The 18,667-nt window shown below is 46.4% G+C and overlaps 1 protein-coding gene across 5 annotated transcripts in view; it reads right to left on the bottom strand.

The window, feature by feature from the left end:
• The window catches only part of KIAA1143 (KIAA1143 ortholog), a 191,175-nt gene that overhangs the window by 136,052 nt on the left and 36,456 nt on the right, over nucleotides 1-18,667 (bottom strand). For 4 of the 5 annotated variants that reach the window (XM_034404193.2, XM_087894187.1, XM_060683620.2 and 1 more), the window contains exon 3: nucleotides 1,104-1,193. In XM_034404193.2, the coding sequence (XP_034260084.1) occupies nucleotides 1,104-1,193 (90 nt within the window). Of the gene's footprint in view, nucleotides 1-460; nucleotides 1,194-18,667 lie in introns of those variants that run through there. The other variant, XM_034404191.2, reaches the window with a different exon arrangement.

The following is an 18,667-nucleotide window of genomic DNA, read 5'->3' as shown; positions in this document are numbered from 1 at the left end:
AAGATAAGCTTGCTGAATATTTAAAATTTATAAAAGTGAAACAAATAAGTTTCTGCCTCCTCAGTAAAACTACCTCTTTGATTGTCCTCAGAATCTTCTGAAAATGAAAAATATCTTGCTCTATTTTTGCTGTTTGCCAGAAGGACTGGTTTCTAGAAGTAAATACACACTTAAACTCAATGGCATAACTGCAGTATATGCATATAGCTATCAGAGACGACATGAGGCTATACATTACAAGCAGTAGGAAAGGCAAACTTACCACTTCAGCTTAAAGTGAAGGTTAGAATAGATAAGCATCTGTCTCAAATGCTTTAGAAATTGGATATCCTTTAAGACTCAATTGCACAGGATAATCTACTCAGTGGGGCTTTCTCAATCATATATTTGAGGTGTCTACTGTGTTTTTCTACATTAAAGGATAATCATTTATAATACTGGTAATAAGAAAAATATTATATACACAGAAAATCTTTTTTATTTGCTGAAGAATAGGGGTAAATAATAAATAAAGACAAAATAATTTTACAGTCAATTAGTAGTAGCAGTAGAATATCAGCTTTACTAAAAACCCTTGTTCAGATCAGCTCCTTGATGAAGTCTTACATAGTTAATCCTGCTACATGTTTTGTAGCAACACAATCCAACTCAAGTTACAAGCATACTGGACTTCCAAATATTTTTCTACCAAAGCCTGCATTGTGTCAGGATTTTCCCTTTGAAATCAATATAGTTAGCATGAGCATAATCCCAATAAATTTCCTCAGCATTTTAAGAAAGAACAGGAAGCTTTCCTGAAGTAATATTTACATTCATAGTCCCAAATAAAATGTCTTGCACTCTACAATGGGTATAATGGGTAAAAATGTGAAAGTAATTCTAAGTGCAGAATGCAAAGCCTCATTTATAAAATTTAAAGCCTGTGTTTCTGTTTCCACATTGTACTTTTAGCATTCTGCTTTAAGAAAACAATACAGCAATTACAGATGGTTCCTAATCATCACTTTCTTCTGCATCAAAAGAAAGCAAGCTTTTATTTTTAACTTGCTTAACTGAATTTTGAAAATTTGGAGAATTCTTCTTTATCTCTTTAATTTTCTTACTTGAAGTAACTGTCAAACCAAAATAGTTCTCTTCTGCTGAACGCTTAGGAGGTTTCCGGAATATAATCTTCCCAACTTCAGGATCAGCTTCTAGAGGTAAATACACAAATGTCTTTTATATACTTTCTCTTCTTAACTACAATGATCCTACAGATTACATCAAGTATCCTGAGGAATAAAACCTTTCAAAGCATATTTTTACATACAAAATTTTCAGATAATATTCTGCATTGACACATAGAACTGGGAGAATTTCCATTGCAAATGCTAGAGAGCAGTCATCAGTCAATACAGATGTTTCAGCTACACAAATCAGAAATTTTCTGATTTATAAGCGACCTTCTCTTTGATAATCTAAATCCTTAATCTCAGTTCTCTTACTATGAAGCAGAGGAGACAATTTTCTTGGAGCCATGGGCTGCACTAAAGCCACAAAAACTGCTGTAATTAATAATTATCAGAGTAAAGTCAAGCTCCTCCAAAGATTCACTTCTGTTGTAAACTTTCAGAAATGCAGATTCTGAATCTATTACAAAATTAAAAATGTATTAGAAAATTATTGTAAGCATTTACAAAAATTAATCAAATTCAGAGTTTACTCCAAACCTATTGGAGCAGAAAAAGATATAGTTAACTTAAATATAGTTAATATAGTTAATATAGTTAATATAATATAGTTAACTTAATTCCGTTGACAGTCGCAAAACAAAATGGCAGCTCAGAGCTGAAACTCCGAGGCTAGGAGGGAGATGTTTCGACATTTTCAAGAGTGTGGGGGTCAATTAACCATCCACAGACCCCCCCCTCCCAGCAAGCTGAGGTATTTTCGGCTCAATAGAGCTGTGGATGGAGCCCAAGGATAAAACCCGAGCCGAGCCCGAAGATCAGCTGTTTGTCAGTAAAAAGACTGAGGGCGGTGGGGAGAATGTCAACATCAAAGCCTGGCTGTCATGACCGGGTCAACCACTGAGTCTAATACAGCTGATGAAATGGTTGGCGAGATGGTGGCAACAGCGACTCTGGATAGGGTGTTGATAATGATGCCTGGGCTAATAGGCACTGCATGTAGCAACACGGCGGCGATGATGTCTATGGCAAGGGGGGTTACCACAATGGCGAGGGGAATGGCGCTAATGGCAGCGACGGCGACGGCAACACCAGGAGGCTGCAAGGAAGCCCTCGTTGTTAATAGAGGAGAGGGCAATGCTGCAAAGGCTATAAATGTTAGGATCCCTTCAACCTCTAGGGATCTGTTGCACTCCTCTTTCTTGAAACTCTGAGGACTTATTAAACTAATTGAACTAAGTAGCCTGAGCAAGGTGATGGATAGGGACTGAGGATTACAAACAGAAGATGATGACTTACTCTCCCCCTCAACTGTCCCTCTCTCCTTTATCAGACCTAGATCTATTACGACCACTCAGTGTTAACTTGCAATCTTAGATCGATCTGCAGCTTTATTTACCACCTATTCCCCAAGATTACCCTGATTATTTAACCCTAAATACTTTGTCCAGTGGCTCTGCCTTACTTTTTTGATCTAATCCTCGGCCATCGCTGGTATCAGGACTGGAGGAGATACAGACATCGAGAGTCTTGGATTATGGGGAGATAGACCACCTTCTCTTTGTTTGTTTCAAATGGTTTGGTCGCTGTGAGAGGACGTCCCTTTGAGACCTCTATCCCCACCTCCTTTGGATGGACTTACTACAACCACAAGACTTCCCATCGTCGTGAGAGGGCGATGATGTTCCGATGTATTGACATTTGTAACATACTGGTCTCCCTTTTACATCTATTTCCTCCCTTATTTTAAATTACCTGTCTTAACCATCTCTAACACTCTTAGAAGAAAATGATCCTTCATCTCCTTCAACTCGCTCCTATCTTTGATGTATTCAACTGTGGAGCTCCTTGCACTGCGAGATTCCCCCCTCTCACATGTCTGGCCCTCTCAGTTATCAAGGGCCGCCCTTGAGGACGGGTTTTGGAACCCTGAGAGGTGGTTTGCAAAAAACCGACGGCTTTGGGGTTTTTTAGATAAATCTTTAAGTTCTATTTTAAGGGGTTCTGGGAGGGATTGTGGGAATGGATCTGGGGGGATCCATAAATCCACTGAAAGGGGTAATGGGTCTGATAATCATGATGGGGAGGATGGGGACAGAAATCTAACAAGGATGCAGGGGGATGAAGCGATGGGCATTAGTATAGTAAGTGGGAGGGGCAGATATGACGGCTGCAGGGGGCCATATTATGTTTCGGGAGTGTGCACTCGTTGTTTATGAGCGATTGCCCACTCCGACCCCCAAAGCACTGCTCGTTTCCCGGGTTGTTCAGAGTCTCAGACCCTGGGTCTACGGCTGATGTTATGTAATGCCAGGTCAGTGGTAAATAAAGCCCCCCTCATTCATGATCTTATTTCAGAGGAGGGTGCTGACCTGGCAGGGATTAAGGAGACCTGGTTAGGCCAGGAGGGAGGAGTTCCCCTTGTGGAAATGTGCCCGCCAGGTTTCCCTGCATTCCATCAGCCAAGGACACAGGGAAAGGGTGGGGGAGTGGCAGCAATCATTAGAGAAAGTCTTTGCCCGAGGGAGGCCACTGTTCCTCAGATAGCCGGATGTGAGTCCCTCCTTGTGAAGTGGGGTCGGGGGATTCAGATGGGCCTACTGATTGCGTACCTGGCTCCCTGCCACATAACAGCGGTCCTGCCTGAGCTGCTCGACATTACAGCTGGGGTGGCGGTGGAAACCCCCAGACTTATTGTTATGGGGGATTTTAACCTGCCATCCGCTGGTGAGATGTCGGAGACGGCTCGGGAGTTCATGGCTTCCATGACGGCCATGGACCTGACCCAGGTAGTTCAAGGCCCCACCCACTTGGGGAATCACACTCTGGACTTGATTTTTGTCTCTGATCAGTGGCTGAATGATCTAAGAATAGGGGATATAGACATCAAGCCCTTGTCATGGTCTGATCATTCTCTCCTTCACACGGACTTTCAAGTCACTTCCACCCACCGCAGGGAGACGGAACCAACTAAATGGTTCCGTCCCAGGCGCCTGATGGACCCCGAAAGGTTCCTGATGGAGCTTGGGCCATTTCCTGAGACTCTGGCTCACAACTCGACTGAGGACCTGGTGGTTGCCTGGGACAGGGCGGCTACTGGGGCCTTGGACCGTGTTGTGCCTTTGCGGCCTCTGACCCAATGCCGATCTCGTCTAGCTCCTTGGTTTTCCGAGGAGCTGAGAGAGATGAAGCGTCGGAAAAGATGCCTGGAGAGCAATTGGAGGACAAGCCGATCTGAATCTGACCGAACACAGGTGAGATCTTATATTAAGACCTACCTAGTGGCGATAAGAGCGGAGAAGTCTAGCTACTTCTCCGCTCTTATTGCATCTGCAGAGAACCGCCCAGCTGCGCTGTTTAGGGTGACCCGCTCCCTACTTCAGGTGGGGATACGGGAAGATCCCTTAAAGGGTCGAGCTGAGGATTTTGTACAATTCCTGCATGATAAAGTCGCTCAGATTCGGGAAGGCCTGGACTCCGATTGGGTAGATCCAGGGGAGGAGACGGGGGCAGGTCTTGAGAGCGTTATCTGGGAAGAGTTTGACTCTGTGGCTCCTGAGGACGTGGACAGGATTCTGGGCAAGCTTAACGCTGCCACGTTTATTGGACCCATGTCCCTCCTGGTTGGTACTGGCCTCCCGGGAGGTTACACGAGGCTGGCTCCAGGGGATTATAAATGCTTCTCTGAGTGAGGGTGTCCTTCCCGCCGCCTTGAAAGAGGCGGTTGTGAAGCCCCTCCTCAAGAAGCCTTCCCTGGACCCGGCTATATTATCAAATTATTGTCCAGTCTCCAATCTTCGCTTTGTTGCGAAGGTTGTTGAGAGTGTGGTGGCGTGACAACTACCCCGATACCTGGATGAAGTTGTCTATCTGGATCCGTTCCAGTCGGGCTTCAGACCTGGGTACAGCACGGAAACGGCATTGGTCACATTGGTGGATGATCTCTGGAGGGCTCGGGACAGAGATTGCTCCTCTATCCTGGTCCTATTAGATCTCTCAGCGGCTTTTGATACCATCGACCATGGTATCTTACTGCACTGGCTGGAGGGGTTAGGAATAGGGGGCACTGTGCTTCGGTGGTTCTCCTCCTTCCTCTCTGACCGTTCGCAGTTTGTGTTGGCAGGGGGGCAGAGGTCGACCTCGAGGCACCTTATTTGTGGGGTGCCGCAAGGGTCAGTCCTCTCACCCCTTCTGTTCAACATTTATGTAAAACCGCTAGGCGAGATCATCCGTGGTTTTGGGGTGAGTGTTCATCAGTATGCTGATGACACACAGCTATACATCTCTACCCCAGACCACCCCAATGATGCCCTTGCTGTGATGTCCCATTGCCTGGAGGCCGTGCGGATCTGGATGGGGAGAAACAAGCTCAGACTCAACCCCTCCAAGACCGAGTGGCTGTGGCTTCCGGCGTCCCGGTATAGTCAGCTAGTACCATCAGGGACAATAGGGGATGAGATCTTGCTCCCCACAGAGAGAGCCCACAACTTGGGTGTCCTCCTGGATTCATGGTTATCTTTAGAAGATCATTTGACGGCCGTGGCCAGCGGTGCCTTTTATCAGGTTCGCCTGATCCGCCAGTTGCGTCCCTTTCTGGATCGGGACGCCTTGCGCACGGTCACTCATGCCCTAGTTACCTCCCGTATGGACTACTGTAATACTCTCTATATGGGGCTCCCCTTGAAAAGCACCCGGAGGCTCCAACTGGTCCAGAACGTAGCCGCGCGGGTGATTATGGGCGCAGCTCGTTACGCCCATGTAACACCTCTCCTATGCGAGCTGCACTGGCTCCCGGTGGTCTTCCGGGTGCGATTCAAGGTGTTATTTATCACCTTTAAAGCGCTCCATGGCTTAGGACCTGGGTACCTACGAGACCATCTTTTGCCACCAATAGCCTCCCACCGACCAGTTCGTTCTCACAGGGAGGGACTACTCAGGGTACCGTCAGTCAAATTATGTCGACTGGCGACTCCCAGGGGGAGGGCCTTCTCTGTGGGGGCTCCAACCCTTTGGAATGAACTGCCCTCGGAGATACGGAATATCCCTGATCTCCGTGCTTTCCGCCGTGCCCTCAAGACCCTGATGTTCCAACAGGCGGGGCTAAACATACGAACATGTGAATGATTTTTTAAAAAATGTTATCTAATTCTGGGTTTTATTTAATTGACCAAACTAAGTAATAATTTTTTTTATTTTTTTTTATATATTTTATTTTTTTTTATTGCAAAAGTTTTACAATTACATTTTCACCCCTTTCCCCCCCCTCAACCCACCCCAAATTTCCCAACCTCCCTAACCCTCCCCTCCCCCCGGACTTCCGCACAATATACTCATATATCAAGTAAAAAAAAAAAAACCCTCCTATATATAAAACTTGTATAAAACTTGAACCCCTCCTGCCCCCTTATAATTTTTCATCTTCATTACATTAAAATATTTCTATCTTAATATAACATTTTCAAATAAAAGCTATTTGATACTTCCTAGTTTGATATTTGTTCTGAACATAATCTATCCACTTTTTCCATTCCCATTCATAAGTCTCTTGTGAACAGTCTTCTAAATATGCTGAAATCTTCGCCAAAACTAAGTAATAATTTTAATTAGCAATTTTATGATGTTTGTGTGTCTATATTTTTCTTGACTGTACACCGCCTTGAGTCCTACGGGAGAAAGGCGGTATAGAAATATAATAAATAAATAAATAAATAAAAATAGTATGTTGATTATTTTTAAAAAATCAAAAATCTTTCTGATCAAGAAGATCAGAATTTTGATTAGTTATCAAATCTTGGTTACAAATATTCAGATGGCCACAAGATGGCATCCAAATATTCAGAATGTATTGCATTTCTGTGCCCCTGTCCAGTGGTTGTGCAGATTTTGGGAGTTGAATCTTGTGGGTCTGAACTTGACATTTCATGATTCCCCCCCCCCCCAGACAATAAAAATGGATTCAGTCAACAATTCAAAAAGTTAGTTTCATCAACCAGGAAGTAAAGGATGAAGGTTGAGCAAATAAAAGATGAACTGATGGCACAAACCTGAAATTCTTTCACCTATGTCAAATCAAACTTGGTGCACACAAGTTAAGGAGTCTACCAGATGCTGGTTCATAACTACCATTCAATTAAACTATGCACTCCTAAAAATATGGTGGTTGCTCAGCAAAAAACAAAAAACGCATGCGCAAGATGGTGGCGCTAGCTGAGATCGCGGCATGAGGATGGGCACTGACCTACCTTTTGGGACCCTCTGAGGGTCGCCCTGAAGACCTGGCGACCCGGGTCCAGTTGGGGGAACTTCCTCCCATTCCGGGGATGGCTTTCTGCTCCCTCTTGAACATCGTGGTGGCGAGGCTCGGAAGCCTCGGAACAGCTGAGAGGTGGTGGGGCGGCGTTTTTCCCCTCCAGCTGGAGCTCGCTGGGGGTGGGAGCGGCGGCAGTGGCACTGCGCTGGGGGTGCCTACCACGTGGACATTGCCCCAGGCTCTGGCTTTGTTGAGGTGCTGTTGGGGCTGTTGGTGCTGCCAGTTCCCTGGAAAAATCTCAGGGACGCTGCCGGGATTTAAGTATGGCAGTGGGGGATGGCGACGAGGGCAGCAACCGCGAAGACTTCCGGCTGGCTCTTGGCGGGGAGAGGAGCGCCCTATGGCCTTGAAGAGGGGCGCTAATGTGGCCGAGGACCATCTTTTCGAGCCAGGATAGACGAGGACTGGATGTGTTATTGAGGGGGGGTCTCCGCTGGGGTGTTTTAGAGTGCCCTCGGGGACTGGGGGGGGTTAAAGTGTAATCCCCCCTCTTTCCATCTCTCCCCCCTTGGAACACGCCCTTCTCAGACTTGCGCCCTCTTTTGGCTTCACCTCGCTGACATAAATAGCTCGCTTATTCCACCTGAGCCCTTCCCCTATTTGTGCGGAGGACTAATATCATCTGAACAGGAGCTGGTATATGACTCCATCCCACCAGCTGAGAGGACCAGCCAAGAGCCTAACCACCGTGAGAGGGTGGTTTGGGCTCTGGGCCCCACGGGCTGAGCTGGGATGGCATTAGCTATTTTGCATTCTGCACTTTGTACCTGCTGGCAGGGGAATGACCATCGGACAAACCGCCGTGAGAGGGCGGATTGGGGATTTATATCCTGGGTGCTGCACTGTTTCTGCTGTACCATCATTTGGCACCTGCACTTTATACTTTGCTGGCAGAGGGACGGATCATCGAATCCGCTGTGAGAGGGCGGATTTTGGACCTATATTATGGGTACTAAGTGCGCAAGTTGAACCATTACTTCCATCTCACCAGTAAAGGAGGCAGACCATCGAGCCAAGCCACTGTGAGAGGGCGGTATGACTTATCCCTCCTCCCCCCTTGGACTGTGTCGACCTGGAGACAGACTTGGCCTCTATTGTGAGAGAACAGCGGACTGGGTCTTGAATCCTTTTGTGGCTCCTGTCTTTTTATGTTCTCCCTTGGACTTTTCTGTATGGACCCTTTAGGGGACAGTCACCCCATCCCTGCGGCAAGATGTACACAGCAGCAGAGCTTCTTGGTCTGCGAGATTCCCCCCTCTCGCAGGCTTGGCCCTCCACGTTATCGAGGGCCTACCTCGATGACAGATTTTGGAATCCCAAGAGGTGGTATGCCGCAAAGAGGGGGCTGAGGGGTTTTTTAAAATTGTTTTTATGTAAATTTTTAAGGGGTTTGGGGAGGGGGGTGGGGAGGGAGGGTGATAGGTCAGGCTTGGCACAGGGACACGAACTGGGAGGTGTGGAGACGGGTGTGGAGGGGCTCAGTGTAAATAAGGGGTGGGGGGGGGTTGTGTGGGTTTGGAGGAGAACCCACGGGGGATGGCCAGTCCGGCTGTTAATGGTGCCATAGGGGGTACAGACTCTGGGGGAAAGGGGACTGTTAGAATGCCCTCTACTGAGGGCTTCTCCATCAATACGCTGAGTGGGAGGGGCAGGTATGGTGGGAGCAGGGGGCCGTATCATGTGGTGGGAGCACGTGCTCGCTATCTCCGAGCGACTGCGTGCCCCGGTCCCCTTAGCTCTTCCCGTTCCTCAGGCTGCTTAGAGTCTCAGGGCCCGAGTCTCCGGCTGATGTTGTATAATGCCAGGTCCGTAGTAAATAAAGCCCCCCTCATTTGTGATCTTATTCAGGAGGGGGGAGCGGACCTGGCAGGTATTACGGAGACCTGGTTGGGCCATGAGGGGGGGGAGATGTGCCCATCAGGCTTCCGTGCATTTCATCAACCAAGAGCTCAGGGCAGGGGCGGGGTGGTGGTGGCGGTCATTGTAAGAGAGGGTCTTGATCCGAGGGAGACCATTGTGCCTCAGATAGCTGGATGTGAGTCCCTTTTCGTGAAGTGGGGTCGTGGGGTGCAGATGGGTCTGTTGATCACGTACCTGGCTCCCTGCCACGTGGCGACGACCCTGCCCGAACTCCTTAATGTTATAGCTGAGGTGGCGGTTGATACCCCCAGACTTGTGGTCATGGGGGATTTCAACCTGCCATCCATTGGTGAAACTTCTAAGGTAGCTCGGGAGTTCATGGCTTCCATGATGGCCATGGACCTGACCCAAGTAATTCACGGCCCTACTCACATGGGGGGACACACTCTGGACTTAGTTTTTGTCTCTGGTCAGGGGTTGAGTGGCCTTGATATAGGGGATATAGATACTGAACCCTTGTCATGGTCTGACCACTCGCTCCTTCGACTTGACTTTCTGACCGCCGCACCCCGTCGCAGGGAGGCGGAGCCGACCAGGTGGTTCCGCCCCAGGCGCCTGAGGGATCCTGATAGGTTCCAGATGGAGCTTGGGCCATTTCCTGAAACTCTAGCTCACGACTCGGCTGATGACCTGGTGGCCGCCTGGGATAGTGCGGCTGCCGGGGCTTTGGACCGGGTCGTGCCTTTGCGGCCTCTGACCCGGCACCGAACTCACTTAGCTCCTTGGTTCTCCGAGGAGCTGAGAGAGATGAAGCACCGGAAAAGACACCTAGAGAGCGGTTGGAGGGCCAGCCGTTCCGAATCTGACTTGACACTGGTAAGGTCTCATATTAAGACCTACCTAGTGGCGATAAAAGCGGCGAAATCTAGCTATTTTGCCGCTCTTATCGCGTCATCAGATAACCGCCCAGCCGCCCTGTTCAGGGTGACCCGCTCCCTTCTCCATCTGGGAGCGCGGGAGGACCCCTTGCAGGGCCGAGCTGAGGACTTTGTACAGTATCTGCATGACAAAATCTCTTAGATTCGGGAAGACTTGGCCGCTGACTGTGTTAGTTCAGACGAGATGACTGAGGCAGGCCTTGAGAGTGTTATCTGGGGGGAGTTCGATCCTGTGGCTCCCAAGGACGTGGACAGGATCTTGGGACGGCTGAACACCACCACATGTTTATTGGACCCGTGTCCCTCCTGGTTGGTGCTGGCTTCCCGGGAGGTTACACGAGGCTGGCTCCAGGGAATTATCAACGCTTCTTTGAGTGAGGGTGTCCTGCCGGCCACCTTGAAAGAGGCGGTGGTGAGGCCTCTCCTCAAGAAGCCATCCCTGGATCCGGCTGTTTTGGCTAACTATCGTCCAGTCTCCAACCTTCGCTTTATTGCGAAGGTTGTTGAGAGTGTGGTGGTGCGACAGCTTCCACAGTACCTGGATGAAGCTGTCTATTTGGATCCGCTCCAGTCCGGCTTCAGACCTGGGTACAGCATGGAAATGGCATTGGTCGCGTTGGTGGATGATCTCTGGAGGACTCGGGATAGGGGCTACTCCTCTATCCTGGTCCTGTTAGACCTCTCAGCGGCTTTTGATACCATCGACCATGGTATCATGTTGCACTGGCTGGAGGGACTGGGAGTGTGGGGCACCGTTTTGCGGTGGTTCTCCTCCTATCTCTCCGACCGGTCGCAATCCGCGTTGACAGGGGGCAGCGGTTGACCCTGAGGCGCCTTGTTTGTGGGGGGCCACAAGGGTCGGTCCTCTCGCCCCTCCTGTTCAACATTTATGTGAAGCCACTGGGTGAGATCATCCGTGGTTTTGGGGTGGAGTTCCATCAGTACGCTGATGATACTCAGCTGTACATCTCCACCCCAGACCATCCCAACGATGCCTTGGAAGTGATGTCCCAGTGCCTGGAGGCCGTGCGGGTCTGGATGGGGAGAAACAGGCTTCGACTCAACCCTTCCAAGACCGAGTGGCTGTGGCTGCTGGCGTCCCGGTATAGCCAGCTGACGCCATCGCTGGTTATTGGGGGCGAATCACTGGCCCCCACAGAAAGGGCCTGCAACTTGGGCGTCCTCCTGGACGCATGGCTGTCTTTAGAAGGGCATATGACGGCCGTGGCCAGGGGGGCTTTTTATCAGGTTCGCCTGATACGCCAGTTGCGCCCCCTTTCTGGATCGGGACTCCCTACGCACAGTCACTCAAGCACTCGTCACCTCTTGTCTGGACTATTGTAACGCTCTCTACATGGGGCTCCCCTTAGGGTACACCTGGAGGCTCCAACTGGTGCAGAATGCGGCTGCGCGGGGGATTATGGGAGCGACAGGGCGCTCCCATGTGACTCCTCTCCTGCGCGAGCTGCATTGGCTTCCGGTGGACTTCCGGGTGCGCTTCAAGGTGTTGGTGATCACCTTTAAAGTGTTCCATGGCTTAGGGCCAGGGTACTTACGGGACCGCCTTCTGCCACCAATAGCCTCCCACCGGCCAGTTCGCTCCCACAGAGAGGGCCTCCTCAGGGTGCCGTCGGCTAGACAATGCCGGCTGGTGACCCCCAGGAGGAGAGCCTTCTCTGTGGTGGCACCTACCCTTTGGAACAATCTACCCCCAGAGATACGAGTGATCTCCGACCTCCGGACTTTTCGTCGGGCCCTAAAAACTCATCTCTTTCAGTTAGCTGGTCTCTCTTGATTTTATGATTTTATGGTTGATTTTAAATTTTGATATGGATTTTAAATTGACAAATTTTAAACTATGGGCCAAATTTAATTATTTTAAATTTATTTTTAATTGTACTTTATGTATAAATGTTTTATTTTGGCTGTTCACCGCCCTGAGTCCGAAAGGAGAAGGGCGGTATAGAAATTTAAATAATACAAATAATACAAATATAATACACACACACACACAAAATCCAAGTTCTGAATTCTAATATATGATATTTATTTTCTTGGATCAGAACACGAGGATGTCTTTTGGGATGAAAATACAAGAGAGTAAAAATCAGCTAAGTACAATGAAGTCTTTTTTTAAAAAAATATATAGGAAAGCTACAGCTATAATTCACAAGCCAAATTTTACGTTGAAACTGCCTGTAAAACATTACCAAAATCATTACTTTTACTGGGCAACCTATGTTTTAAATAATAGAATATTTTAAAAATCAATTGTGTAATAAAAACTTACTACAAACTACTCAGTGCAATATAATACCGTGTTTTCCCGACAATAAGACCCAATAGGAAAATAAGCCCTAACATGATTTTTTAGGTTGCTAGTAACCCTTAAACCTTACCCACAAAATAAGCCCCCGTTATGATCATCAATCCTGATGGGGGTGTGTGGCCAGCACAGGAGGCGGCGAGTGCGCGGGCCCAACAGAGTCTGGCAGCAGCCACAACCCACCGGACCCTTGGCCTGGGGCTGCGCAACTTGTGCAGCACAGTTGAATCTGAGCACTGGAACCGCCGGCCTGGCCCTCCAAGCAGCAGATGGAGGCAGAGGGGTGGGGGTGGGGGTGGGGAGGTATGCAATTCGGTCCACCAGACATGCAATGCAGCCGCCTACCCTGTCACAGCAGCAGGCAAGCAGATAGACATATGTTGATGAAGATTCTCAGTCATCTTGTTTGGGTTATCTGAAATTTGAGTCATGGCAACTGGACTTATTTTCTTTTTGAGACTCAAAACCATAGAAATGGTGGTAGACTTTAGGAGAAATCCTTCCATACTTCCACCTCTCACAATACTACACAACACAGTATCAACAGTAGAAATCTTCAAATTTCTAAGTTCTACCATATCGCAAGATCTAAAATGGACACCCAACATAAAAAATGTCATCAAAAAAGCACAACAAAGAATGTTCTTTTTGCGCCAACTCAGAAAGCTCAAACTGCCCAAGAAGCTGCTGATCCAGTTCTACAGAGGAATTATTGAGTCTGTCATCTGCACGTCTTTAACTGTTTGGTTTGGTTCTGCAACCCAACAAGACAGACACAGACTTCAGAGGATAATTAGAACTGCAGAAAAAACAATTACTTCCAACCTGCCTTCCATTGAGGACCTGTATACTGCTCGAGTCAAAAAGAGGGCTGTGAAAATATTTACAGATCCCTCACATCTTGGACATAAACTGTTTCAATTCCTACCTTCAAAACGACCCTATAGAGCACTGCACAACAGAACTACTAGACACAAGAACAGTTTTTTCCCGAACACCATCATTCTGCTACACAAATAATTCCTTCAACACTGTCAAACTATTTACTAAGTCTGCACTACTATTAATCTTCTCATCTTCTCATCGTTCCCATCACCCATTTCCTCCCACTTATGACTGTATGACTGTAACCTTGTTGCTGGTATCCTTACGATTTATATTGATCTTGTTTCCTGATTGCTTATTTGTACCCTATGACTATCATTAAGTGCTGTACCTTATGATTCTTGATGAACATATTTTTTATTTTATGTATACTGAGAGCATATGCACCAAGACAAATTCCTTGTGTGTCCAATCACACTTGGCCAATAAAAATTCTATTCTATTCTATTCTATTTTGTTGCCTATCCATGCAGCTTGTTCAGTCTGAGCAAGTTGGTTAGCGTGAGAGGGCAGAATCATTGGAATATACCAACTAAGTTGAAGCATAGATTTTTTTTTTAAATATAATTTTATTTATGATTTTTTCTTTAACATCCATAAGTGCTTGGTGAACAGTGTCTTATCTGGGTCAATATACTTGGCATACAATTCTGATAATGGTACTACCATTTAAATATACATAATCATAATTTTTCAACTTCTAGCATTTGTGAATACATAGTAATTATGTTTCAGTATACATAATACAATTTCCCCAATTTCTACTTTCTACTTCTTTTTTCTAACACTTACTAAAATAACCACCATGTTAAAAAATATTCTATATCTATCCATCATCTCTTGCCCTTTCTAGAATTTCAACTCTTATTTTTGGTGAAACTTTCCTGCTTCTCCTCTGGTATCTTGTAATTCATGTATCATGTTTATTTGATCTAAATATTTCCTCTGCCACAGCATCTATCTCTTGCTGTTGAACCTCTAGAGTACCCATCCACAGTTTCCCCATCATTTTTAGGAGATCTTTCTCTTTATTCTCTTTTCTATTTTGAATTCTTAAAAGATATTCTATTTGTTTCATGTTAGAAATTATTGCTATCTCTTCCATCTCTTTATCTGCTTGTATCATTTTTGGAATTATCTCCTCTATTCTTCAGCTCTTTCTAGATTCTCCTCTATTTTCTGAATTTTTTGTTCATTTTTTATTGTCATTTGCAGGGTTTTTCCTAATCTCACAGTAATCTTGCATCAATTCCATCATTTCCTTATGATTCCTTGTTATAGCTTCCTTAATACATTGAAACATCAATAATATTTCTTTATAGACTACATTTGTTTTTTCTTGCCGAGACATTTTGTGCTGATATAGTACACTAATCACTGCTCAATATTCCATCAAAATTTCAATATCCCAATTGTCCAGAAATACCAAAAACACCAGTATTAATAAAATTTTCAGTCCTGGAACTGTTCCTCAAAATCCCCTAAATTTATAATCCTTAAAACTTTCCAATTTGCACCAAGTGTTCAAGTCTTATTCAATTTTTCTTCTTTCTTCTTTCACCTTGTGGAATGTTTTGCCAGATCATCTTAATAATCCAGATTGGCCCACCAAATTTCCCCAAATGTCTTTAGTCCATAAAATCAAATATTCAGTTTCAGAGATGTTTGTTATTTGTCTTCAAATGGCTCACTAATGCTTCCAAGCAGCCCAAACTCCAGTAGATATGAAACCAAAATAAAAAGGTCTTCCAGGTGTTGTTTGCCTTTCACTATTTTCTTTCTTCTTCTCTTTGTTATTCTTGTATTATCCAATAATATCAAATAGTTCTTATTTTCCAAGGTTATTCCCACAAAGCACTAATATAATATCATATCTGACCAGTAGATGGCACCCCTGCTCTAAAATCTAAACCATTAAAATGGTTTAAACACAGCAAAACTTGGGGGAGGGGGAAAATAGAAGTGTTTATCTTCCATCTGATGCCAATGTCAGCATGGCATGTTCTAAGCCAGGGGTATCAACCTTTCAAGCCTCAGAGACCACTAAATTCATAATTTTAAATTCCGTGGATCACTAATATGATCTGCCTAATGATTGGCTGGGTGGGCATGGCTAGGTGGTCAGGTGACTGGATGGGCATGGTCAACTCGATGTCACTCACATCAAGCAGTACCTCACCAGCCTCTACTCGCCCCTCCCCTCCCACCCACTCATCCCCTGCCTGCCCGGGCTCCAATAGGAAATAGTTGTTGGAGCTAAGCAGCCACCATGAGAAAGAGTTGACAAAACAGCTCAGTTCAAATTGGATGTGACTGAGAAGGAGGCTCAGCAGAAGCACCTCACTGAGGACTACGAGCATAGGCTTTCCAAGCAGAGGGAAGACCTGCAGGAGTGCAAGTCCAAGTACAGGCGCCTGAAGGCTCAGCGGGCTGAGATGGTCAGCCAGTTGCAGGCCATGATGCAGTCCCACTGGAACAAGGTCCTCTGGCTCTTCACCACCAGCGGCACTTCCCTCTAGCCTTCGCCCAAAGCTCTGCACCAGGAGGCTGAAGCAGACCCCAAGTCAGAATTTCTCCCCGCCTCTGACCCACACAAAAAGACCTTGAAGGGGAGACTCTCTGCAGCAACACAAGTGTTCATTGCACATATCCGGCCCAGGGGGCGTAATTTGAGGACCCCTGATTTAGTGTAATATAAAAAATGCAAATATTTTTTCTGCGGACCACCAAAATATTCTCACGGACCACCAGTGGTCCACAGACAACCAGTTGGTGACCGGGGTTCTAAGCTATCTGATGTTATCTCCAGGCAGCAGCAAACTCATCCAGAGAGCATTTTTGTTGTGGCTGGGGACTTCAATCAAGCATGCCTAAAGACAGTTCTCCCTAAGTTTGTGCAGTATGTGCAGTTCTCCAGCAGAGGGAAGACCACTTTAGACCGTGTGTACTCTGATCTGAAATAGGCATACAGAGCAATCCCTCTCCTCCACCTGGGTACATCTGACCATATTTCACTCCTGTTATGCCCAAAATATGTCCCTCTCAGGAAAAGAATTCAGCCAGCCATGACAATGGTTAAAACCTGGCCAGAAGGAGCTCTCAGTCAGCTGCAGGACTGTTTTGAAACTACTGAGTGGAGTGTATTTGAACATCGAGACCTGAATGAATACATTGATGCCGTACTCTCTTACATCAAAGTGTGCACTGACAGCGTAACAGCGGACAGGTGCATCAGAGTCTATGGGAATTGTAAACCCTGGATGATTGCTGAGGTTCGGATGCTTCTGAGAGCCTGGGATTCTGCCTTTAAGGCAGGGGACAGTGAGAGATATAGAGAGGCCAGGGCAAACCTCAGAAGAGGCATTAAGATGGCAAAACAACAATACAAATTCAAGGTGGAGAACCATCTAGCAGACAACAACCCGAAGCAAGTGTGGCAGGGACTGCAGCACCTAACTAATTATAAGGGCAACATGAGGAACACGGTCAATGCTGACGCCTTATTGGTGGAGGATATGAACACCTTCTTCGCCCACTACAAGGTGAAAAGACCAGATCCCATAGCCTCTGCCTGCTGGCCTTCAGATTCCCAGCCACTCACTCTCTACGAACACCAAGTGAGAGCTGTATTGAAGGCTGTGAATCCTTGCAAAGCTGCAGGTCCAGATGGGGTGATGGGGATAGTGGTAAAGAATTGTGTCGATTAATTAGCAGGGGTCCTAACAAGGATCTTTAATATCTCCCTGCAAACGGCCTGTGTTCCATCATGCTTGAAAGTAGCCACTATTGATCCAGTCCTGAAGAAAACAGCAATTAACTGCCTAAATGACTACAGACCTATCGCATAAACATTTGTAGTGATGAAATACTTTGAGAGATTGGTTCTCCAACACTTTAGGACATGTCTCCCACCGAACTTTCAAATATCAGCTTGCCTACAAGAGGGAATAGGTCAACAGATGACGCCATAGCTACTGCTTTTCATTCTGTAGCGAACCATCTGGAAAAACCTGGGAACTATGTCAGGATGGTTTTCATAGATTATAGCTCGGCTTTCAACACCATTCTGCTGAGCATCCTTATTAAAAAGCTGACTGACTTGGATTTTCCCTCTTCCATCTGTGACTGGATCAATGACTTTCTGAGGAACCAGCCACAAACAGTGAGGGTTAGGTCTGTCATATCCACCCCCCTGAAGCTTAGCATTGGCTCCCCACAGGCCTGTGTGCTCAGTCCCTACCTGTATTCATGGTACACACATGATTGTGTACCATCAGACCCATCTACTGTGATCATTAAGTTTGTAGATCATTAAGCTTGTAGATGGGTATTATTACAGGTGGAGACAAAACAGCATACAGGGGGGAGGTTCAAAAACTTTCCACATGGTGCTGAAAAAACATCCTGCATGTGAACATCAGCAAGACCAAGGAGATGGTGTTGGACTCCCCCATTTTACATTGAGGGGAGCTGTGTAGAGTTTCCTCCTTTAAATTCCTGGGAGTCCATCTCAGCGAAGAAGTCACCTGGAAAAACAACATGACCCAGGTGGCCAGGAAGGCCCAACAGAGACTCCATTTCCTTAGGGTCTTGCGTAAAAACAGGGTGGAACAACAACTGATGACCTCCTTTTACCAGTCCATAATAGAAAGTGTCTTCACATTGCATCACGATATGGCACACCGGTCTGACAGCTGCGGACAGAAAAACACTATAGAAGGTGGTGAGCACAGCAAAAAACATTGTGGGCTGTCCCGATACCACTAGATGAGATCGCTAGGGCTCGCTGACTTAGAAGAACAAGAAAAATTCTCAGGGACAACTCTCACCCTGGTCATCACTTCTTTATCCTCCTACCATCGGGAAGAAGATATAGAAGTATAGCCAGCCACACAAATAGGTTGAAGAACAGTTTTTATCCGTGGGCTGTCAGACTCCTGAATGAGAAATAACATCATAACTATGTAGTATGATGGACTGCAGGGCCTGCGCAATGTGTAACATGTTCACACTGGTGTAATAGGACTGGGTGTTTGTTAATATGATTTATTGGGTTAGGGATTTTCGGTCTTCACTGTGAGTTGTATCGTATTAGGGGGGGTGCACTGAGGGAGCTCAACCAATCTCATTGTACATATGTACAATGACAACAAAGATTTGAAATTAAAAAGCAAAGTTT

This window comes from Pantherophis guttatus, chromosome 4 (genome assembly GCF_059756535.1).
Source record: "Pantherophis guttatus breed Tessera chromosome 4, ASM5975653v1, whole genome shotgun sequence".
Classification (NCBI taxonomy): Eukaryota; Metazoa; Chordata; class Lepidosauria; order Squamata; family Colubridae; genus Pantherophis; species Pantherophis guttatus.
This window is presented reverse-complemented; position numbering and strand designations above follow the sequence as displayed.